Source organism: Acinonyx jubatus, chromosome B4 (assembly GCF_027475565.1).
Source record: "Acinonyx jubatus isolate Ajub_Pintada_27869175 chromosome B4, VMU_Ajub_asm_v1.0, whole genome shotgun sequence".
Taxonomy (NCBI): Eukaryota; Metazoa; Chordata; class Mammalia; order Carnivora; family Felidae; genus Acinonyx; species Acinonyx jubatus.
The window spans coordinates 73,098,707-73,122,161 of NC_069387.1; the positions used below are offsets into that span (position 1 = coordinate 73,098,707).

The 23,455-nt window shown below is 58.5% G+C and overlaps 2 protein-coding genes across 11 annotated transcripts in view; one reads left to right on the forward strand and one right to left on the reverse strand.

Annotated features, from left to right (window-relative positions):
• The first annotated feature begins 1,247 nt into the window (after window positions 1-1,247).
• Window positions 1,248-8,936, forward strand: SLC48A1 (solute carrier family 48 member 1). The gene is made up of 3 exons (XM_027035980.2): window positions 1,248-1,510; window positions 6,907-7,074; window positions 7,699-8,936. Exons 1-3 carry the CDS (start codon window positions 1,375-1,377, stop codon window positions 7,833-7,835), a joined length of 441 nt encoding a protein of 146 aa, XP_026891781.1. The 5' UTR covers window positions 1,248-1,374; the 3' UTR covers window positions 7,836-8,936.
• A 1,014-nt stretch (window positions 8,937-9,950) lies between these two features.
• The window catches only part of HDAC7 (histone deacetylase 7), a 36,566-nt gene continuing 23,061 nt past the window's right edge, over window positions 9,951-23,455 (reverse strand). For 9 of the 10 annotated variants that reach the window (XM_053226156.1, XM_027035975.2, XM_027035978.2 and 6 more), the window contains 16 exons: window positions 23,064-23,260; window positions 22,644-22,817; window positions 21,318-21,537; window positions 19,859-19,992; window positions 19,569-19,689; window positions 19,259-19,308; window positions 17,926-18,033; window positions 16,850-16,905; window positions 16,588-16,675; window positions 15,397-15,516; window positions 15,070-15,167; window positions 13,778-13,896; window positions 13,164-13,297; window positions 12,768-12,852; window positions 11,358-11,496; window positions 9,951-11,185 (listed from right to left, as the gene is read on the reverse strand). In XM_053226156.1, the coding sequence (XP_053082131.1) occupies window positions 11,140-11,185; window positions 11,358-11,496; window positions 12,768-12,852; window positions 13,164-13,297; window positions 13,778-13,896; window positions 15,070-15,167; window positions 15,397-15,516; window positions 16,588-16,675; window positions 16,850-16,905; window positions 17,926-18,033; window positions 19,259-19,308; window positions 19,569-19,689; window positions 19,859-19,992; window positions 21,318-21,537; window positions 22,644-22,817; window positions 23,064-23,260 (1,889 nt within the window). In that variant the 3' untranslated portion in view covers window positions 9,951-11,139. Of the gene's footprint in view, window positions 11,186-11,357; window positions 11,497-12,767; window positions 12,853-13,163; window positions 13,298-13,777; window positions 13,897-15,069; window positions 15,168-15,396; window positions 15,517-16,587; window positions 16,676-16,849; window positions 16,906-17,925; window positions 18,034-18,321; window positions 18,580-19,258; window positions 19,309-19,568; window positions 19,690-19,858; window positions 19,993-21,317; window positions 21,538-22,643; window positions 22,818-23,063; window positions 23,261-23,455 lie in introns of those variants that run through there. The other variant, XR_008300225.1, reaches the window with a different exon arrangement.

Here is a 23,455-nt window from a genome sequence, read left to right on the forward strand (position 1 = left end):
GGGGAAGTGAGAAGGTCCCTGGCTCACGGAGTTTACCTTCTGGAAGGGTGTGGTGGGCAGAATAATTGCCTCCCTGACATGTCCATGCCCCAGTCTCCAGAATCTGTGAATATGTTACTTCACATGGCAAAAGAGATTTTGCTGGTGTGATTAAATTAAAGGATCCTGAGATGGAAAAACCAGCTTGGATTACCCAGGTTCTTAATCACAAGTGTCCTTACAAGGGAAGAGGGAGGCAGCAGAGTCGGCAAGAGAGAAGACGTGACAGCAGAGGCAGAGGTCAGGGTAACGTGATTGTTAGCTTTGAAGATAAAGGAAGAGAACCCTGAGTCAAGGAATGCGGGTGGTTCTAGAAGCTGGAAAAGGCAAGGAAACAGATTCTCCCCTGCCATCTCCTTGATGTTAGCCCAGTGAGATCCATTTTTAGACTCCTGACCTACAGAACGATGCGATAATAAATGTTCGTTGCTTGAGGCCATTACATTTGTGGTGATTTGTTAGAGCAGCAAAAGGAAACTAATGGAGATACAGGCGACTTGTTTTGCGCAGGTATGTGATGGCCCTCCCCACCTAGATCGTACGTGCTTGAGGGCTCTGGGTTCTGTTTGATGTTCCCTCCCAGCTCCCAGTAGGAAGTTGGGGTCACAGTGGTAGTTCAATATACTCCTGCTATAGATTCTGAGAGTGGGGATGACGTTTGGTAGGGATTTGGGGTGGGAGGGGGGATGAGGCTCGTGGAGATGAAAGGAAGGGGAAGCTGTCAGGGTGAGCGAGGTGTTTGAGGTTACAAGGTGATGATCACAGCGCTGGCGTTCTCATACTTCACGGTGAAGTATCCCCCGAGGTGCGCGTAAAAAAGTCCGGGGGAGGGAATCTGGTGGATCGGGGCAGGGTGGAAGGAATCCTATCCACTGTGCACGTTCCTATTTCCCAATTTTTATATCTTAATTTTTAAGGAGAAATTGACAGGGAATTTTAAACGAGACTTTTATACTGAGATAAACATGTTAAAGCAGTCACCGCCGCCGGCTTGTGTACACGTGTTTCCGGGCCCCGCCCAGGCCCAAATATCGAGTCCGCGGACGAGCCCCGGCACCCGCCTCGTTACCAGGAGCCCCCCAGACCAGCCCGGAGGCCCAACGGCCTCGCTTGGCGGAGCTTCGGCCCCGCGCGGTGAGGTTCCGGGCGCGGGCGACCTCCGGCCGGGGAGGGCGCTGTGCCGGCGGCGCGGGGGGCGGGCCGGGGGCGGAGCGCGGGGCGGCCGGCGGCTCCCGGCTCCCGGCTCCTGGCTCGCGCGGCTCGCCGCCCCGGCCCCGGCCCTGCACCTGTGACTGTCGCGGCGCTCGCCCTCCCCGCCCGGCGCCCGCGGCCCCCATGGCCCCGTCCCGCCTGCAGCTCGGCCTCCGCGCCGCCTACTCCGGCCTTAGCTCCGCGGCCGGCTTCTCCATCTTCCTCGTCTGGACCGTGGTGTACAGACAGCCGGGGACCGCGGCCATGGGGGGGCTCGCAGGTACCCCGGGGCGCGCGGCGTCGGCGGCGGGGGGGGGGGGGGGAGGGGGGCTCCGGGTCCCGGCTGCGGGCGCGCGGCTGCGGGAGGCGCTGTCAGCTGCTCCCGGAGGCTCCCCGCGGGCCGCGCTGCCCCGGGGACCGGGGCGGGGGCGGGGAGCTGTTTACCCAAAACCGTCCGTGGGCAGCGCAGGCCCCGCGCGGGCCCGGGCGCCGGCGGGAGCCGATGCCCGCCCGAGCCCGCCCCGGCCCGCCTCGGCCCGCCTCCGCCGTTTGCACGAACCTGCCGCGCCGCCGGCGGGGCTGCCGGGTGACAGCGTCCTCCCCGCGCGCCGGCTTCCCCCGCCACCCTCCAGGCGGCCCCCCAGCCACACACACACGCCTGTGCCGGGGGATCTCCGCTCCTCAAGCGCCCCTTGCCAGGCGGCCGGGTGAGGCAGAGGAGGAGTAAGTGGAAAGGAGGGCTGGGGGTTCCTGGGGAAGCCCCTCTCCTCCAGCCAGTGCGGACCCCACCCCCAAATAGAGCCCTCAGCGGAGACCGGGGTGGGGGTGGGGGGTGGGACCGCGCTAGGGATCTGATGGAAACTGGACATTTTCTTCCCAGCACGTCGGCGTGTCTTTGCCGCCCCTTGGCTGTGGCTCCTCTGGCAAGGTCTGCTGAACCCCGCGCTGGCTGCCTTTTCTGTGCTTTAAAGAGGAGAGGGGAGGCGAGCGCTAGAGTGAGAACGTCAGGGTGCTGGTGGAGGCAGGGTCCTCACCAATGCGCTGTCTTCACTGTGCACCTTTGGGCACGCAACTAACCTCTCTGCGTCGTACAATTGGCGTGAAGACAAAACATGTTATTTCTACTTGCCAGCATTGCTTTCTAATACTTTCTGTGTGTCAGGCACTGTGTAGAGCAACCTGTTTCTATCATCTTATTTAATCTTTACATTAATCCTATGTAGGCATTATCATTGTGCCCATTTTACAGATAAGGCTTAAACTGAAGCTTAAATAAATAGCTGGCCCAGGGTTACACAGCTACATGAAATAATATGTGTGGGAAAAGAACTTTGGGAAGGAATGCATATAAGGATATTACTTTTACATGTGGTGACCTGATTCCGTTCTTAAAATCCTCTGCCCCAAAGAGTCCTAAATGTACTAACTGAAAGTAACTGTATTTACTCATTGCCACCAAGCTTACTAAGTGCCATCCCTGGTAGAGAAGGAAGGGGAGGTGGGATTTCTGCCTTAAAAGAGGAGCATACATAACCACAGCCTAAGCAATGCCAAACGGAGCCCTTTGGGGGGCACCAAGGCAGGGCACAGGGTACCCTGGCTGGGATGCTCTCATGCCTACCTAGATGCATCCCCCCCACCTGTGGGTTTCTGTCCTCCCTGGAGGCAGCCAGTCCATCATTGCTCAGTTATCTACAGACCCCTGGCTCCCCCTCTGCGCCCCCTGTCCCCCAGCTACTTTGTTCCCGAAGGTTCTCTTCTTGAAGTTTTGTGTTGTTCCTGTTGGCCCTGCTGCTTTCTTTCCCGTTGGGAAGGGGTGTCTTCAGGCCAGGCCCTGTGGCTGCACTGAGACCTGAGATGAAGGGGCTGCTTGGGGCTGAGGAGGAAGGGGGTCAGAACTAGTATGTTAGAGTCTGGCCCAGGGGGGCCGAGCCCCACCTAGCCATGCGACCTTGGGCGCATTGATGCCTCCTGGGCCTCAGCTTCCCCCTGTGGGAGGAGGTATCACTGAAAGAGGTGATCTTGGAGGCCCCCCTCCAGGTCGGAAATGCTAGTGTAGGGCTCTCTTTCTCTCTCTCTCTGCAGTGTTCATTTCGCAGCTGCCTCTTGGAAGGCTGTGGAAAAGGTCCTGTGGCTTGGGCTCCAGGGAGTGTGGGGTTTCCCTCTGACCCAAATTCTGCCCTCTCTCCCTCTGGGAAGGCTTCCCTCGGCCTCTGAGGCAGGCCGGCTGTGGTGTGGCCTGCCGGGAGAGGTGCTAGGCCAGCCAGCCGCTGGAGCAGGGTGCCGGCGCCTCCCCGACAGTCTGGCCTTCCAGACGAGCAGGAGGTGGCAACAGAAGAGCCAGGCTGCCTGGTGGTGGTGCAGCGGGTGGGGGGAGGGGTCGCCAGGTCATGGCCCCCCTCCCCTGCCCTCTCCACCCTGAGTGGGTTCTGAGAGAGTCTGCAGCCAGTCAGCCTCCTTCCTCTTTTGGGGGTGAAGCATCAGCAGATTTACTGACTTGTGAGCACCCCACTTCTGACTTGGCATTTTCCAGCGCAGAAACTGCTGAGTCACCAGAGGGCAGCCCCAGCACACTCCTTCTCCCCTGCATGGGTGGAGACCCACCCTCGTCCACCTTGATGGGTGTCTGGGAAGAAGCGGCTTGGAGGAAAGGCATTTGCAGAGGAAATGGTTTTGCTGTGGGAATCCTGGGGAAACACAGACTCTTGTCCCAGGTCTGGTAGACCGAGGAAAGATAAAAAGAACAGAAAAGTTGCTCAAGGAATCTAAATGGCCCACATGAGCTGAGAGGGAGAGGAGCACTGGGGCCCGGGGCCTCGCTTTCCCCTAGGGCAGGGGTGGAAGGCAGGGGTGCAAGAACAGAGCGGAGCCTTGGCCTGCGCTCCCAGTTGCCTGAATTTCTCTGTGGGCTCCCTTGGCCTCCTCCTGGCTCCTCACCAACCCAGCCACTGGTGATATTCTCACTGACCACCTCTGCTCCTTCCTTGCCCTTATCCTGTTAGCCGTGAGCCCCAAGTGGAGCAGGGGCTCCACTCATTGAAGCAGGTGGGGTGAGGAGTGAGGAGTGAGGTCTGGCGTGGGCATGCAGGCGGGGGCAACTGTCCATTCTGCCCTGAATTGGACAGACCAGGCTTCCTGGAATCCAGAGCGTCCTGGGGAAGAGAGCAGACCTGGGGGACAATTGCTTCCTGCCTGAGGTGTGGGAGGGGACCAGTGGAGGCTCCTGATCACCTTGGGAGAGGCCCCTGTTCCAAGGGCAGTGGTGGGAGCCTGCTTCCAGAAGTGGCTTGTGTTTGTCTGGAGGCAAGGCCTGTGTGCAGGGGAAGTGAGAAGTGGGTATTGTGCCTGCTTATTAGCAAAGAACGAGTACGTGGAACACCCAAAGTGACCATCTTCCTTTTCCTAGCACTTTCTGGTACATGGGGGAGGGGGAGTCCTGGGGGCCCTGCTGCAGCATGGCCAGTGGACTAAGAGATGGCATTTCCACAGTCCCCTATTTCAGCATTTCCTAACCCAGAAATTGCTGAGTCACAGAGGAATAACTCTGACCTCCTTATTTTTCTCCTGAGCCGGCTCCAGAATCCTTGAGTGCTAACAGATCTTAGAGCTTCTCTACTCAGGCCCCTCCATGGAGGACTGAGGAAGAGGGTAAGCAGAGCGGCCCCACGCAGAAGCCCATTAGACTGTTCCTTGGATGCGCTCAGTGACCATATGCCGCCTTCCTAGGGCCCTTTAGAACCCAGTGGCATCCCCAGATGAACTTAGGATGCCTGTGAGAGGTCTGGGAGATGCTTCTGGGAAGGGTGGCCAGATGCCCTGCTCCAGATCGTATAAGATGTAAGCCGAAGCCATGAGCCACCTCTGGCTTGCTCCAGCTTGCTGTCTAGGCGGGGATGGATAGATGCTTGTTCCCGCTCACCCTGATCTCAGGGCTGGAGGCGCCCACGGTCCAGGCCCCAGACCCCTGCAGAAGGTTGGGGTGGGGAGGAGCGGAGCTGGGAGAGTGCAGGTCAGACAGGGTGGGAGGGGAGGCTGGGGGCGGGGCTGGCAGGGCTGAGCCTCTCTAGGCTGGAAGCCTGGGGTCGCTGAGTTTCCACGCTGGCAGGACCTCTGGGTTCACCCATTTCTAGATGTGGAAACACAAGGCTCTGAGAGGTCATGAGCAGCACAGTGGTGCCAGGCCCCAGGCTTCCTGGCTTCCAGTCTCGTGGTTTGCTGTCCCTTGCCAGGCTGCCTGAATTGTGACAGCTTCTGAGCTGATAACCAGAGCATAGTTCTGTGATGATGCTCCCCCCTGCCAGCTTCTTTTTCCCTCCTAACTTAAAAATATATATATATGAAAAATCTTGGGCATGTAAAAAAGGATAGATGATTTAATGAACTCCCTTCTACTTAGCACCCGGCCTAAGAAAATACCACCGATTCAGTTGAAGCACTCTCCCGCCCCCAATCTCCTGTCAACTTCCCTTCCTTCTCTCCCTTGCCCAAGATAACCACTTTCCCCAACCAGATGCCCACCCTTCCTATGCACATATGCTATTCTGCATGTAGTGTGTGTGACTGTCTTTTTGAAAGGTCTCCTGACTCCTAGGATCCAGCAGCCCGTGTAGCCCACACCCAGGTAGAGAGCTTACAGCTGGCTTTGCCGCGTTCCTCATTCCTTCCTTGCTGGGACCCCGTGGCCCTGCTCCAGACCCTTGCCAATGGCATTGGTATTTGTTCCACTCATGGGGCTGTACCGGCAGGCACGGCCTGGCACAGAGGGCACTCATTGTAGTGGCTGAGTGGCAGCTGGCATCTTAGTTTGCCCCGAGGGCAGGCCCAGGAAAGGCTGGGGTGTCTGGCCTGCCCTCTCAGCAAACTAGAGGGAGTGAGGTCGGGTCTAGCCAAGAGCAAGAAGGCCACTTGGGTGCTGGGTGGCATTGGGGGGGGTCTCCCTGCCGGGCTTCCTCACTCTGCAAGACCAGTCCAGGGAGTTGCAAAAGGGCCAAGAGGTCAGCCACAGGCCTCGAGGTATCTGGGTTTTGGCCTCTGAGGGCCAGGTAGAGCAGGAGCATCAGGGTGAGAGGGCCACTTCCCCCCTCAGTGGCCCTCAGGGTAGGGAGTCACAGGTCCTCAGAAAACAGGCTGGACTGCATTGATTCCCAAACCTGCTGATGTCAGGACCTCTTCACACCCTTGAAAAGTAGGGAAGCCCCGAGGAAATTTTGTGTACGTGGGTTCTGTCTATCCATACGCACCATACTAGAAATTAAGACCCAGAACATTTTCAAGCACTTTGAAGCAATATTAAAAATAACCTTGCGTCGCCACAAATAACATTTTTGTGTAAGAAATATTCATGTTTTTCAAAACAAAAAAAATTAGAAGAATGGCATGGTTCCCTATTTTTGCACATCACTTCAACATCTGGCTTAACAGAAGGCACCTAGATTCTCTTAATCTGCTTTTGCATTCAAGTCCTGGCCAGGGGCCTTGGAGCCTCCAGAACACTCCACTCCGCAGTCATGAGGCAGTGAAAGGCCAACATTATCTTAGTAGTATTATGTAAACAGCTCTGGCCTCTGGGACAGAAAGGGCCCTGGGGTCCCCGGGGTCCCCGGGGCTGAAGGCCTGTGGGGGGTGGGGCGGGGAACGGTGGCTCGCTCCCTGGGCTGACGAGTCTGTCCCCCGCAGGTGTGCTGGCGCTATGGGTGCTGGTGACGCACGTGATGTACATGCAGGATTACTGGAGGACCTGGCTCAAAGGGCTGCGTGGCTTCTTCTTCGTGGGCGTCCTCTTCTCAGCAGTCTCCATCGCCACCCTCTGCACCTTCCTGGTGCTGGCTGTCACCCGACACCAGAGTGAGGGCGGTTCAGGGAGGGAAGGGCATGGGAGGGCCATTGGGAGGGGGGTGGGGGCTTAGGAGCAGACCCGGGATTCTGGTCCTGGTTCCAAAGCTTGTGTCCAAGGGACTCGGGCAGATCACTTAGCCTCCCGGTGCCTGGGTTTTCTGTGTTAAGGAGGGGAATGAGTACCCACCCCTAGGGGTGGCAGGGTTCAGTGAACTGCGTGCGAAATGTTGAGCGGGGGTGTGCGCGCTGGAGGTCCGCAGTGACGGGTGTTATTAGCAGAACGGGTCAGTCCTTCCGCCCAGTTCTGGGATGGGAGCGCCCCCTGGTGGCTGCGACCAGCAAGCAGGCAAAGGCCCTTCCTGCCCCTAGGAAGTCTAATGCTCAAGCGGGTTGGAAGCGGCCCAGGGTAAATGCAGGAAGGCCCAGTACAGGATACAGACCTGTGTTTGGCCAGTCCTGACCTTCCCTCATCCCCACTGCCTCTTGCCTGCAAACCCTGAATACTTTAAAACAGGTATCACACTCCATCTCTACTGGAGTTTGTGGGGAGGGGTGGCCCCGGGCTGGCGGCATGGTGGCTGGGGTCCAGGGCAAGGCCCTCTCAAGTCGCGGTTGGGTTCCTGTCCCCTGCAGGCCTCACAGACCCCAACAGCTACTACCTCTCCTGCGTCTGGAGCTTCATCTCCTTCAAGTGGGCCTTCCTGCTCAGCCTTTATGCCCACCGCTACCGGGCTGACTTCGCCGACATCAGCATCCTCAGCGACTTCTGACCCGAGGGGTGAGGTTTCTGGACCCCGGAGGTCCTCAGGACCTGGACTCAGCCTCTGAGACACCAGACAGGCCTGCCACACCTCCCTGGAAACCCTAGATCTGTGGCAGAAGATACACAGCAAGAGGACTGCGGTCTCCCCGGAAGCTGTCCTGCTCCCGTTGTGGGGGAGATCCGGGTGCAGCGGAAAGGGGTCCTTCCTGCCAAGTTGCTCCTCCTCAGCCTGGCTGGAGGGCAGCTTTAGACCTTTTCAAATGGATCTATTTTCTTAGCACTCAGTGAGGAATCTTCGCAAGGAGGGCCAGGGCAATGAGTCAAGGGGTAGGGCAGTGAGCCGTGACCTATGCCTGGGGGCATTCTCCCTCAGGCCAGGCTGGGAACCTGGGAGGTCAGGCCAAGTAAGGGATCTCTAGTAGAGGCCTCTCAGGCCCCAGCCCCAACACCCCATCCTGTTGTCCTTGAGAGTCAGGTAGCTTAACTCCTCAATCCCAGGGATGGCAATACTTGACTCTCTTTTCCCAAGGCCTGGGGACCTGAGAGTTTAGTGTCCCTCATCACCCCAGAGCCGGTCTCCCATGAGTGTGCTAGAACCAGTCATCTTCGCCATACCCAAGCCCTCTCTTTTACACATACCGCCCTCCCCAAGCAGGACTCCCTGAATGAGGCCAGACTAAGTGTCTGGGAAAGGTGCCCTGCCCCCAGAAGGGCTCTGGGGAAGGGGGCAGCATGGTGCGGGCTGGAAGGAACCCCTCAGCTCCGTGCCTGGGCACCTCCAGCCCTACATTTCCATCCCTTCTCACATGCATTATCCCTAGCCACGAGACCCACCGACCCTGCCCCTGCCCACTGCCCTTCACCTAGAGCTTTTGTCTTTTTTAATCTCCTTTCTGAAGGACAACATCTGCTTTTCTGCCTATACACTGGCACAAGGGCTCACCTAACTCGGGAGAGAAGGAGCTATTGTTACATAGATCTTTTTTATGTTAGGCTGCCATGTTGCACGGTCTACCCTCTCCCCACCTGATGTGTCCTGCCCTTCAGCTCTTTGCCTTATCTGTGTCACTGTCACTTTAGCAGAAATACAGCAGCCATTTGTATCAGATAGCCTCTGGTGGTTCCTTGTGGGGTGGGAATCTTGCGGGGAGTGGGGGAGGTGCCGTGGGAGCGTGGGAGCCGTAGGCAGGAAGGGCGGTGGGGGAGGGTCTCTAGTTAAACGGTCTCCTTAGCTCAAGTTGTGCCCTGGAGGGTAGAGGGGAGATCTGTGTGTCAGGGGCTGGAGGCCCTCTCCCTCTGGCCCCTCTTGGCATGGGGGAGCCCAGCGGCTTGGCTCTCAGCCCATCCCAGCCGGGGCGAGGATGCCCAGAGGCACGGTTTCGGCGCCACCAGCGGGAGGTAGTGCCTTGTCCCCCCAGAGGCCAGGACAGACAGGAAGGGGGTGAACCTGCTTCCCTTCATATTCTCCCAGGCTGAGGGCTCGGGGCCAGGTCTGAGGTGATGCGGCTGCTACTCCTGCCGCCTGGAGGAACCTGGCTGGCTCAGAACTATATAAAGATGGGCGTCGGCAGCCTGGCACCTTTCCCTGTGGTGACTGGATGAGCTTGTCCCAGCCTGTTGCCTCACGCATGGTCTCTTCCAAGCTCGGTATATGTTAAGAAGGGATGGTACATCCGAGCAGGAAGGGACCATAAACAGCGTCTATTTCTGGAGCCTTTAACTGATAACCAGAGGCCCCAGGAGGTGACATGACTTACCTGAGCCCCCAGCTGGGACTTGAACCCAGGTAGGTCTGATTCGCCACTCTCTGCGGATGTGTTAGTGAGCTGGGTCTGTGTATCTGTACCCCACACTCTCGGTGGGCCTTGTGTGTACGGACCCAGACCAAAGCCGCTGCCTCTTTATTACCCCACCATGGGCAGGTGGGGGCCGCTAGGGTGCGTTCAGCATGGATTTTTCCTGCAAGGGAGCTGTCACAGAAGGGCAAGGAGCTGGAGGGCGTGCCGGCCCGCAGCCCGACCCTGGTCCCTCTGCCACACCAAATGAGACGCACACTGTGCCGTGCAGCCATACTATGCTCACTGTGCCCCCCTGACCCCCAGGAGGCCCTTCCACAGGCACCTTTAAAGCAAATAAAACATTTATTGTTCAGATTTTTTTTCCATTTTTTTTCCTTTCTTTTTTTTTCTTTTTTACAAAAACATGCATACATACACAAGGGGTGGTGGTCCTCGGGAAGACACACATACGCGCGCGTGCACACACACGCGCACACACACACGCACACACACACGCATACTCTCACTCTCTCTAGCACACAAATACTTTCCTTCTTGGCCCCAGGCCTGGACCCCAGAAGCCTTGAAGACTTGGCCAGGGCAGCCTCCCCTCCCCCATGTCTTGCATCCACTCTCCCACCCCCTTTCCCCTCAGCCGAGCTGGTCCTATGGAGGGCAGGAGTCAGAGCTGGGTGAGGGAGACCCCAGAAAGAGAGTCTCATGGAGGAGGGCAGTGACCAAGGGGTCCCTGGTGGTCATGCTGTGCTACTGAGGGGAGATGAAGAGTTTGGCACCATTGGCTCAGGAAGCACAGAACTCCAAGAGCACCTGTCTGCTCCACCAGGGCACTGAGATGGCGGACGTAGGGTAGCCTCTGGCAGGGGCAGGGACCAGATGGGAGGCCTGCCAAGGACTGCTCGCTCTCTTGGAAGGAGCTTTGTCTCCCTGCCCAGTGGCGGGGGGAGGGGGGAGGAAGCTTCCAGAGTCATCTGAAGAAGCAGGCGAGAGGGATTCCCCCTGCACTCAGGTATAGGGGACCCCCTGGCTCCTCCTACCCATCCCCTTCTCCCCCCCTCTGGCCCAGCCCTCAGAGCCTCAGAAGGGCCACCCTGGTTGAGGCCAAGTTCACATTTCTGTGTGGAACCTGGGGCTGTGTGCAAAGCCCAGGGTCTACAGAGCCAAGAATAGTGGTTATCAGTGAGCCTGACTGAGCCAGTCCTCCTCTGTGCAGTCCTGAGGAAGGGGGGCCCAGCCAGGGGCCTGCACCCCAAAGGGGTAGACTCTGTTCTTGAGAGAGCCCCACCAAGGGCTGGCCGACTGCCCAGCCTGCCTCTTCTCGGGGTCCTCTCTGGTCCCTATCCTAGACCCAGGGCCCTTCTCAGGCTCCTTGGGGTGACTGTCAAGGGGCTGTTCTCTGGCCCCAACTACCTGCCCAAAGGCTCTCTGAAGACTCCGGGAATGGGTACTATGGCCAGAGGTTAGAAGAGAACCAGGTCCGAAGGGCAGGGTGGGCAGGCAGATCCGTTCTAAGCCTTAGAGATTCATAGGTTCTTCCTCCTCCACCAGCTGTTGTGAGGGCCTGGGGGAGAGACAAGGATTGAGATGCCGGAGGGCCAAGGGCTGCAGGAAGGGCCTCAGCCTAGCCTCCCAGGAAGCCTGAGAAGGCTGGGGCGGCTGTGCCAGGATCGGGGATCCTCAAGTTGGAAGAGTCCGAGGGGTGGAGAGCCTGTCGGCCAGGGGTCGGGCATTACCGCTCTTCAGCCAGGATGCCCACGGAGAGGGATGCCAGTGCGGTCACTGCCTCCACTTCTTCTGTGTCGGCCCCTGGCACCCTGGGCACCCAGGAGTCTGGACAGGAGGCCAGGCGCTGCATGCAGCCCCAGTATTTACCTGGGACAAGAAGCGGAGTCGGAAAGGGCTGGGGAAGCGAGCCCCTCCACCCTGCCACACCATGCATCCTAGACTGATATCGAGGCTGGACCCCTCAGGCCAAGGGCCTGACAGCAGTGGGAGTGTCCTCAGTTTCGGGTCAGCGCTCTCACCTGCCTCTGCCTTCAACAGAACACGTTCCCCTACTCGGCCCCCCCGCAGCCCTGACAGGGTGAGCAGAGAAGATTCCTCGTGGCTATGAGGGGGCTCCAGCAGGTGCCCAAGCCATTCTCCCACCTCTTTGGGTGAAAGGCCACCTGTGACCCATTCCCATAGGTATAGGGTTCCTAAGAGCACCAGGAGGGCTCAGTTTCTCCTAGATGGGGTCTGCATCAGAGTCATCTCACAGATCTCGAGCTCCAGCCTCCTGGAACACAGGATCTCACTCATGTGCTGTCCCCAGCAATGCTCAGCCCAGCACATAGGACAGGACAGCGTGGTAGGTGGGAAGGACAGAGCACAGAGAGCTGACCACCACCACGGCTGCTCCGTGTGGCTGTCGGCAAGTCACTTACCCACCCTGGACTTCCACTGCCCCTGCTAGGCCATGGACATGACCATCCTGCCGACTGTTGTAAGAAATGATGTCTACGGGACATGCCCAGCCCAGGGCTTGGCCCAGTGTGTGAAGTACCCATGCAAAGTACCAGTGGCATCTTCACTGTTATGTATACTCACCCTACTGGCCCTGGATGTGGGGAAATCTATTTCATTCACTTTTGTATCCCTAGCATTGAACATGGGTCTTTATATAAAGTGCTCCATAGATGCTAAGTTGAAGGTGAAAATTTTAAGTGCTTTCCAAATGTGAGGTTATTCCAAAACCAGCCCCCAGAGCAGGCAGCGCTCCCAAGACCCTGTGGCCAGGATTGAGGGTCAAGGCAGGAAGCAGCGATTTTGTCAAAAGGCCTAACCGTTGCTACTGGCCCGGCCTTGGCCTAGGGTTGTGGCTGGAGATTGGAGGACAGTCCTGCCTGGAGGAGGCAGGGGTTCCCTGACTCATGGTAGTCCTCACTGGATCCATCTGGAGGGCTCCAAGAGTATCCATTCATGGGGAGGGAGGCAGTCCCACCATTACTATTGGGGTGATTTGTAGGAAGCTCATTCCAACACTGCAGCAGAGACCCTCACCTGGCTGGTACTGGAAGCCAGGGGGCCCAGGTTACTGAGGGCAACTGACCCCTGAGCTTCTCCCAAGTCTGAGGGCAGGAGCATCCTCTCTCTATACTCACTGTGCACCTGGATCACGGCTTCCAAAGAGCGGATGGCGTTGAGGTTGGGTTTCTGCTTCCAGCCTTCTTCTGAGAGAGGATCCACCTACAGAAGAAAACAGTACATCAGCCACCAGTCTCTCAGGGAGCCACAGGCCCAGCTCTCCTACCCCAAGGGCCCCGGCTTTCCAGGCACAAATATTCATGTGCTCCTGACTCTGCCTACCGTTGGAAACACTGGTCCTAGACTTGACCTGGGGAAGGGGCACCCACTCTGTCCCCCTCATTCCAGGCCTGCCGCCCCCACCCTATCTGCAAGCCCTCCAGGAAGCACTCCATCTGCCTGCCCTTTGGGGCAGTCCTGGGGGAGCCAGGCTCCCTGCCCTATAGATGCGCAGACAGGAGCAGACAACTCACCTTGTTTCCCAGAAGAGCAGCCACACAGGCCTCAGAAGCGTCACAGATGGCTGTGAGGTCATGGCCACCTTCCAAGGCCAGCACCACTGCACCTCCCGCCAAGCTCATCAGCTGCTGGGTCATGTACCCAAAACCTAAAAGATTGGGTGGGGAGGAAGAGGAGAGGTGCGGCTGGAGGGGAGGCAGACTCTCTCTACCTCTGTGATTTCCCTGCTTGCTTCCTTTTTTATAAATGATCACCAGATGCATACACCTCTACTTCAAGGGCTTCCCCACGGACTCCCATGCAAAACCTACCCGTAAGCTTCAGTCAAGGCTTGCAGAGCCTAAGGGACTGGACTTGCATAAGGCCCACAGCTAGTAAGTGGCAAGGCCAGGACTAGAACCCGCGGCATTGACTCCGGCCTATCTTATCCACTAAGCTTCACCATCTTCTCTGTCCCCCAGGCCCTGGGGCCCAGCAGGCTGAGCGGGCTTCCTCTGTTCTGAGAGTACTGCTCCTTCCCATCTCCCCCTCCCCCCCCAAAAAACTGCCAACCCAGCCTGGGCAGTGCCTCCGCTCCCAGCCTGGTCCCATTCCCTGCCCCTCCCCCTGGGCTGGGGGCCCTCCTTACATTTAGCGGAAACATGGTAGCCACCCAGCGGGGCTGGGTGACCCTCGGCAGCATCAAACCCAGCTGACACCAGAACCAGGTCCGGAGAGAACTCTCGGGCAATGGGCATCACAACCATCCTGTGAAGGGTGCCAGATGCGGGGGCTCATCACTCTGTGCAGGGCTGCCGGGGGCACAGGCCCTCTCCCACCAGTTTTACTGTGTGCATCCTGTTCTTAGGACTCCTAGAGGCCCAATAACGGCAGGATAAATGGATCCCTGTGACCGCCTTGACCTGGCTGGCCACCCATGTCCCTACACAGCCTAAGGACTCAGCCACCTAGAGCTCTTGACTGGCAAGAGGCAGAAGGAGTCAAGGATGGGACAGAAAGGGAAGGAAAGAGGAGTGAGCGTGTGTATGTCTGCGGGGTGTGGTGGGCGGGGCCATGGTGGGGGCAGGTCCCTAAGCCTCTGGGACTAGAAACCTAGAACTTGGCTACCACCCACTTTGGCCTGAGTTGACCACACTTGACCACTTGTCACTTGAGAGCTGACTCTCTTGACGTCCTGGGCCACCCAGATCCACTCTCTCATCCTCTCCCCCTGCCGGCCCCCCACAGCTGCCTCCCTCCACCCTTACCCAACTCTGAGGTCCATTTGGATGTCTTTCAAGGCCCTGGGCTCAGGGCACACAGATACCAGGAACCCCAGTCCAGCTCTCATAGAGAGTATTTCCAGAAAAGTATTTGAAACCTACTTCCAGGGTTCCCTTTTCTCAAATGCAGAATGGGGACCCCGGAGTGAACCACATAAGGGTTCCTAAACAGAGCCCAAAGCCTCTCTTCTAAACTGCCTTTTCTTAAGCAACTTCCCCAATATGGACATCATCTGCTTTGTCTCTTTCTCCACAGTATAAATTACTTCTCTCCTGTGCGAAGCCCACCTCCTCCAGGCAGCTTTCTTTGACTGAATGTGGCAGCTGTGCTCCCTCCACCCTGCCTGTTTCTCAGCATTCAGTTCAACCTTGGCTCTTGGTAACATGTGACTTTATAAAGCACCCTTGGCTTTTTCATTCTGAGTTTCCTGTCTTCCCATGGGGGCTGGAGGCTCCTAGAGGCCGGCGTAAACACTGCCTTTCTTTTCATTTGTCTCAGTCTGGAAGGCCCACCCTGGGACTGGTTTAAAATGTCCAGTAATTGGATGAGGATGGGCTGCCAAGCCAACAGATCACCTCCAGCCTGGTACTGCTGGGAAAGGGGCAGGAAAGGGTGGCCTTGCTGGGCATAACTCCCCTGTTCCCCCAGAGCACTCACCTGAAGGCAGCCAGGTACTCAGGATCCCCCATAGGGGGGTCTAGACCTCCTGCCCAGGCCACGTTGACATTGAAGCCCTCACCGCTGCCAGCTCCCACCTGGAAAACAGGAAGCAAGAGAGACAGGAGGGGAGCAGAGTCCCAGGAGAGAAATCCCAGGGTGCCAGTGCTACAAGACCAGTTCATCCGGCCTCTTCACTTCCAGGTGGAGAAACGGAGGATCAGAGAGGCTAAGCAACCTGCCCAAGATCGCACAGCTAGTTGTGACAGAGGCACGGTCAGGGCCATGAAGGAGAGTCAACGGGGCCAGAAGGGGGCATGCGGTTACCTCATCCACGGCCCCACTGCCGGGGAAGAAGTTGCCATCATCATGGCGATGCAGGGAGATGTAGAGCACACTGGGGTCCTGGTAGAAGGTTTGCTGGGTGCCATTGCCATGGTGAACATCCTGTGCAGGGAGATGGACAATGGATTAGGGAAGGCCTGAAAGCACACAGGTGGAAGACCGGGGGAGGTTAGAAGGGATCTCAGAGTCCGTCTTCTGAAGGTCAGGACCCTAGACTGGCAGGGAGGAGCCTGGGGTTCCTGGAGCTACACTGTTAAGTGGTCCTAAGCAGTCCACTGGCTCTCTCTGTGCCTCAGCCTCTCCGTGTGTGCACAGGTGTGAGACCATGAAGGGGAGGAGACGTGCCAAGGACCAGCCAGCCAGGAAGAGCGACAAACGTGTGGCAGAAGTGGGAGGAATCCAGGATTACGCGTGTCTGGAACCTCCACTACCGTGTCTGATCCAAGGTCATGGAGTGATGAGAACCCAAGCTGAGTTACAGAAAAGCTGTACATGGACCCCAGCGCCACCCCTCCCAGGGAGAGCCGTGGCCTGACGCTTGGTAACTCACAGGACCGTGCATGGGCACAAGTGTGGAAAGTTCTTCCACTATCACCTTCTGCAGAGGAATGTCCCATGCACGGGTGTTCGGGCAGAGGGGTTTAGCACGGATGCATGTACTCCAGGGCTCAACAGCCTGAGTTCAAATCCCAGTCTCAGAACTTACTACATGTGTGGCTATGTGCAAGTTACTTAACCTCTCTGGGCTCACTCCTCATCTGAAACTGGGCTATAGCCGGGATCAAACAAACATATCACAGGTAACACTGTAGCGTCTAGATGTGATTAGGAGCATGTTGATGTTACCGGTTATTGTTGCCATTATTACCACTGTACCAGAAATGCAGAAATCATCAGATCTGCAGAAAGAAGCCAGTAGAGGCCAAAGAGCACTCAAATGTCTCTTGCCACGGTGGGAGGTTGTCACGGCTGAGGGCCTTCCCCCCACACCATCGCCCCTGGGCCTCCCACCCCCTGATGTGGTGTCATCTTCACCCACATTTTACACAGAAGGAAAGTGAGGCTCAGGAGGCTGATGCAGAACAAGGACAGGAAGCCATATCCTTTGCTGCCAGGCTCAGGGCTCTTTACACAGGGCTCACGGATCTGAAGGGGCTAGGAACAGGGACCTACCCAGTCCATGATGAGGATCTTGCCGGCCTTGCCCTGTTGTTGAAGCTGCCGGCAGGCAATGGCCACGGAGTTGAAGAAGCAGAAGCCCCTGGGAGGAGGAGAGAGAGGTGTTGCCAGCCTATTTCCCCCTTGTATCTCCACCTCTCCAGCCTCCTTCCTCTGCCTGCCCCTGGCCTGGCCTAGCCCTAGAAGGCTCAGGGGACGGAGAGGGAATGCCCCCCGCCACCTCATCGCCCCCACCAAGGCCTCCCCCCGGCCTTACATGGCTGTGGAATGGTCCGCATGGTGTCCTGGGGGCCGAACCACAGCAAAACCATTCTGGAAACAGAAAGAATGCTCGTCAACCAAAGGGTCAGCACCCGGAGACGCATCTCCGTGAAGCTGCCCCCAACCCGAGGTTCATCCCTTGAGTAAGGGGTCACAGGACAACAGCTGTCCGCAAATCTGACGGCAGCCAGGCTGGATCTGAGATGCCCCGGTGCTGGGCCTCCGAGCCAGGCATCCTCTGCTTTTAGGCTGGACGTGAAAACAAACCGCCCCCGCCCCCCCCCCCCCCCAACCTTGGTGTATTCGGGCTGTTATCACTTTATAACAACAGTTACTATTTGTTGGGCAAAATCTACTGCTTGGCACCGTGCCAAGCACTCTACAAACACCAGGTTTCATCCCAACATCTCTATGAGTGTAAATGTTATCTAATCCTTACAACATCTCCATGAGATAAACATGATTATCTCCAGTTCACAGAGGAGGACAAATCTGAAGCTCAGGCAGGTGAAATAACTTGTGTGAAGCTGCCTGCTTGTGGAGGGCAAGACCAAAATTTACAACCCAGGGCTGAGCCTTTAACTGCAATGCTCCTCCAAGGAGAAGAAATGAACACAAAGCCACGTTGGGCTCCGAGCTCATAGACAGGGGGGCGCGTGGGCCTCAGCACAGGCCCCCGTGAGGTGCCCAGCCCAGAGCAAACAAGCACAGGCACCAACCAGCCTATAGAAAAACCCTCAGTATTGCCAAGAACCAATTTGCCAATGGACAAAGGTCCAGACGTGCTCTGCAACTCGCCAGGGGTCACCCCGTGGGCCTGTGTGTTGAATGATCCTGAATGATTATAATCCCGTGTCTCTTCGAGACAGAGATCTAGGGTCACAGTGGCTTGACTCCCCACCAAACAACATGACCCTAAGGTTCAAATCTCAGCTTAGTCCCCCAAGCACTCAATTTCCCTTCCAAAACCCTGTGGGGACGATCCAGAGGAACAAGAGGTCTGGGCCTCCGGGTCTGGCTGTCCCTGCAGCGTCCCCTGTGGTTCACCCACCTTCAGCTCAAACCTCCTACCTTTAGCTCACGGGAAGCGACTTTGAAGGCAAGGTCAGTGACACTGCCGGCTGCCCAGCGGGCCGCATTGGAAGAATGCAGCTCATTCCAGATGGTATCGGTATCCACCTGTGGGGGCCAGAGCCAGGGCCTGCGTCACCAGAGGCCCCCCACAGGAGCCGGGGCCCACTTGGGCGGTACCCACCCCACGGCCAGGACCCCAGGGGCAGGGAGCTGGGCAGACAGCGCTGCCTCCCCAGTGCCCCACCACCCAAAGGCAAGGCCTCCTGTGTCCCCCAATCCCAGCATGACTTCTCCTTCCCAGCTTCAGTCCATATCACCAGCCCGTATCTGGCCAGCACTCTGCCGGCAGCATCGCGCCTGCCTCCCCAGTCAGAGGAGGGGGCATGGCGTTACCTGGGCGGGACTTGGGGTTTGGACCGGGAGGGGGTTTTAAGCCCCAGCTGACTCTGCTCAGGCCCTGCGGGACGGTCGGAGCTCGAGGGGCCGTCTGCACCACTGTCTTCCACTCAGGGCCCCTAGCCCAGGCTGGGAGGCCCCCCAAACCCAGTCCCTGGGCCTCAAGGCTAGGGAGGGGCCGGGGGGCATGATGGGGAGATGGGGAGGGCGAGGCGGACCAAGAGAGGCGAGGAAGGCAGAGAGAGTCGCAAGAGGCTGGAGAAAGAGAGAGAGAGAGACAGACAGAGAGGGAGAGGAGGGAGGAGAAAACAGAAGCAACAACAGTTGGAAAAATCAGAAAGTGGCAAGAAATGGGAAGTTGTGAACAGGGCGCTGACTGACTCCCAAACAGCCCCCCAGCTACGGCTCCCACTTCCCTCCAGAACTAGGCCTCCATCCCGTGCCTGCACACTCCTGGCTGGGACACCACCAGAGGAGGCAGAGAGCCCCTGAAGCTGGGCGAGCCGGGAGGAGGGGAAGGTGGGCAGTGGGAGAGAATTGCCTGGGTCGCCAAGGACACCGGAGGCACCCCCACAGCCCCAGGCCGTGGAGCCTGACCTCCTGGAGGCCAGCGTGGAAGGGACAATCCCGACCACCACCAGGGTCTTACGAAGGGAGGCGATCCCCTGCTCTTTGAACCTCACTCGACATTTACCACACACCGTCTCAGTGCAAGGCACAGGGCTCCCCACTCAGGAGACACTGATAGGTGGAGGACACACCTGTCCACAAGGAGCTTCTAGCCGGCAGAGGAGCATTATGGGAGAGCCCCTGGCCCAACGGGTCTGGTAGAACCATAAGAACAAGCAGGTAGGGGCTGGGCCTGGGAGAACAGAAGGGAGGAGCTCCGAGAGCCCGTGGCAACGGCCGCTCAAGACCCCCCGGGCACACTTACCCCTACCCCACCACAGGGCAGCATCACAAACATCCGCTGTGCCAGGAGCCCTGTGGGGAGAGGCCCAGTGTGTGTGAGCTGAATCCTCTCAGCTCTGGCCCGGCTGGGAGCACAGAGAGCCCGCAGAGGGCTGGGGCCAGGTACGCAGGGCAAGAGGGGAGTGGGCAGCGGAGGGACTAGGGCAGCCTGGGGATGCCCAGGATGCTGGGGACACAGGCCGGGCAGGGGTGGGGCAAGAGAGCACAGGGGATGAGTGGGCCGGGTGAGCCAGTGGAGGCCCCGGGGACCCCAGGCACCATGAGGCCCCTACCTGCCAGCTTCCCGTTGTCCAGTTTGAGGCGGCTGAGCGGGTTGGTGCCATAGAGGAGCACGTGCCGCTCGGAGTGCACTGACTGCAGCTCCTCCAGGGAGGCCTTCCGGCCCCGGAGACACTGGGGAAGGGCCCGCAGAGCTCCTAAGGCCCTGCTCACCCCCTCCCTGCCATCACCGCCACCCGCTTGGCCCCTCATCTCCCACTGGCTCCAGGGCCCCCCTTCCCTTCCCCTCCCTTCCAGCACTCCCACCTCCTCTGGTTCCGCAGCCCCCTCCCTGCCCGCTCACCTCACACTGGCTCCGGAGCCCCCGCTCCTGCAGCCGGGACCAGATGCTCTGGATACGGCCCGCGTGCTCCGGGTGCCTGCTGTTGTCCCCGCAGGAGCACTGGTGTTTCAGCATCACCGAGTCATACACCAGCCCTGCCAAGAACAGGGCTCAGGGCCCAGACCCAAGGGAGTCCCCACCCCCGCCCCTGGCTGCACGCACGCGCGCACACACACGGAGCCAACCTGACATGCCCCCCGTCACACAATCCCGCATACCCCATCCTGCCCCTCGGCCCCTCACACCCAGACACACCCCCACCCCGGTCGCTAACCCAGGCAGCCTCAGGCACCCCACGCACACACGACACAGCCCCAGCTAATGCTGCTGCCACACAGCCGATGCCTTCCTGCCACACTGTCCCTGCTCCCCTGGCCCAGTGCATCCACCATGACCTCAGGAGCTCAGAGCCTAACAAAAGGAGGCCTAATGTCAGGGTCTCACGCTGGATGCCATGACCCAAATAGGCGGCCACGGGGGAACGAGAGGAGAAAAACATTCCTCAGAAACCCCCAGACTGAGAGGGGGGAAGCCTACAGTGACACTGAGCCACGTGACAAGACAGATGCAGTTTTGGGGAAGTGACTGCTTCGGCCTGAACAGCGGGGACGCCTAGAGGGCCCTGCACACGGTGGGTGTCCAGCACGCCTCAGGACAGCAGGATCTGCGAAACTTTCACACCACTTGGCCCAGGGATGCCACTCCTTAAGAGTGGGAAACAACACCAGGGGTGAACGAAGGTTTGTGCACAAGGACGTTCCCGTGAGGGAAAATGAGTAGCCCAACCCGGAAGAAATCTTGAAAAAAATAAAGATAGAATACTGTGACGAAATAGTCCAAAAATCTCATTTTTACGGGCGAGTTGCATCACAGCGTGTTCGTAACACGTTCACAGAACAAGGCGGGGCACAGCACGCAGGCCGTGTGTAGATGGGGTTTGTACACAGCTGGATTAAGATGGGGCTGAACGACAGCGGCCTTCAGGAGAGGCTGCTTTGGGGTGGTGGGATACTGGCTGGTGATTTTTATTTCATTCTTAGGTTTTTACGTGGTTTACGAAATTTCTAAAATGCTTTTGAGCTCTTTTTACAAGCAGAGCAACTGTAACAAATATCACTTTTGAAAGATCTGAGCTGGGTGCGAGGAGACCCGGATTCTTGGCCTGGCTTGACCGTCAGCTTGCTATTTGGCAACCTTGTCACCTTAGGTCCCCGGCGCCCAGGTCTCCTCATCTGTAAGATGAGAACCACCACCCTCTCTACCTGCTTCATGGGACGCCACGTGGACCTAACAACACCCAGAAAGCGCTCTGTGGCCTCAAAAAATGTCCTGAGCGACACCACGACACAGACACGGACTCGTGCCTGAGCCCGTGTGCCCCCAACCCCTTTTCCCACCCCCACTCTAATCCAGGCCTCACCTGTGGTGAACGGCAGGGTCCTGGCAGAGGTCTCTGAGCTGGGCAGGACACGGGCCTGGCTGGCAGGCTCTGGGGTTGGCAGTGAGGCAGGCGCAGCTGGGGATGACTGAGCCCTGGACAGGGGCCGGTGACTGCCCTGGGCCAGGGAAAGCAGCACAGAGTCCCCAGTTCCTCCCCGTGGGAGCCGCCCAGCCAGTCGCTGCTGCTCCCAGAGGAACACCTGAGGGACACAGGGGGCCTCAGATTCCAGGTCTCAGGATTCTGCTCCATATGCTTCTGCCCAAGGTCTCAGAAACCTCCAGGCAGGACCTTGCCTCCTGGCTGGGCTCTGGCCTTTGACTGCTGAACCCCCTGCCCCCGCTGATGCCCCTAAAGGTCTGCAGCCCAGAACGACCACGCTATTCCACCAGAACGCTTTGGAGCCTTGGGACTCCAAAGCCAGAACCCAGGTAAGGGGCCTCGGGCCAACTTCCCAAGGACACGGGGACCTGTGTGAGCCATTGCACGTGTGTGGACTATTACCATGTGCCATGGGCTGACTTGTGTCCCCCCACTTCCTGTTTACAAAGTCCTAACCCCTGGCCCAGTACCTCAGAATATGACCTGATTTGGGGATGGGGTCTTTACAGAGGTAATCAAGTTAAAATGAGCTCATCAGGGTGAGCCTTAATCCAATATGACTTCTGTCCTTATAAAAAGAGGAAATGTGTACACAGACAGGCATAGAGGGAAGTCGATATGTAGACTCAGAGAGAAGGTGGCCGTCTGCAGGTGGGGAGAGAGGCCTGGAGCAGCCCCTTTCCTCACCGCCCTTGAAGGAACCAACCCTGAGGGCACCTCGATCTTGGACTTCCGGCCCCCAGATCTGTGAGACAATAAGTGACTACCGTTTAAAGCACCCAGTTTGTGCTACTTGTCACAGCAGCACTAGCAAACGCATATGCTGTGAGCACGCCCTGGCTCCGCCCCATTTCCTGCCCCAGCCGCCTTCCTGGACACGGTACAACGGGTCACAGGGGAGATGTACTAGGGCAGGAATGCACGTGGCTCCACGAGAGCCCAGCCTCACTGCTGCACAAGGACACGGCTGCACCCTGAGACTGCCGGGCTGCCGGGGCGTGGGCGTATGAGGACGCATGCGCGCGCACGCTTGTGCCCGGATGCGTGTAGGGGTGTGTGTGCCTGCACCTTGGTGCGGATCCGATACGGTAACCGTGGGTCCTGGAGTTGTCTCCCACACTGGTAACCTGGCTCCCTCCCCTCCGTCTGTGCCAGACCCCAGAGTCTCCCGACTGCACCTTCCCAGGGAAGCGGGTGCTGCCATACCTGCTGGTGCTGCTGGAGAGGAATAGGGCCTCTGGCTTCGTGCTGCCCATGGCTTGACTCCCTGTGCTCCAGGCCGTCATCCCCCAGCGGCCCCACTCCCCCACCATCTGTCTCCAGGTCCTCAGCTGAGGGGATCTGCCGCAGTCGGGGCTTCTCACTTGGCTTGGCTGGCCTCTGGGGAGGGGAGATGCCCACTGAGAAGCCATGCTGGGATTCAAGGTGTGCAGTGGGCCACGGTAGGCCGGGCTGGGTGGCTGCTCATCTTGCTGGGACTTTAGCAGCCAGGCAGCTCTTGGCCCTCAGGAGCCATATCCTCTCTCTGGCCCACCAGATCCTCACCCTTCCTAAGCCTCCCTTCTTTCAGCCCCCAGGGTCCAGTTAAGCAACCCCTCATCACCTCCCCTACCCAGTTCCCCTCACCTTGATCAGCTGGACGTGAGGTTTGAGCCGGTCCAGGCGGGGCTGCAGGGGGCCCAGCGGTGGGGGGGCGGTGGCGCTTGGGGGCAGGGGCTCTGAGCGGGTCCGGCTTAGTGGCCGGTGGAGGCCTGACCCAGAGAGCCGCTCGGTGGTCAGTAAGGACTGGGCAAAGTGGAAGGGCAGGGGCCCAAGCCCGGGCACTGGAAAGAATGGGGTGGGGGTGGGGCATAAGGAGGGAACCAAAGGGAGGAACGGAAGGAAGCAAAGGCTTGGGGTGGTAGGCGGCAGGGACTCAGCAGGGAGACACGCAGGATGGGGGACTGCAGAGGGGCAGGAAGGAAAGGACCCTTCCCGGGCTTGGCCCTTAGCAAGATGCAGGGACCAGCCCCTCCCCT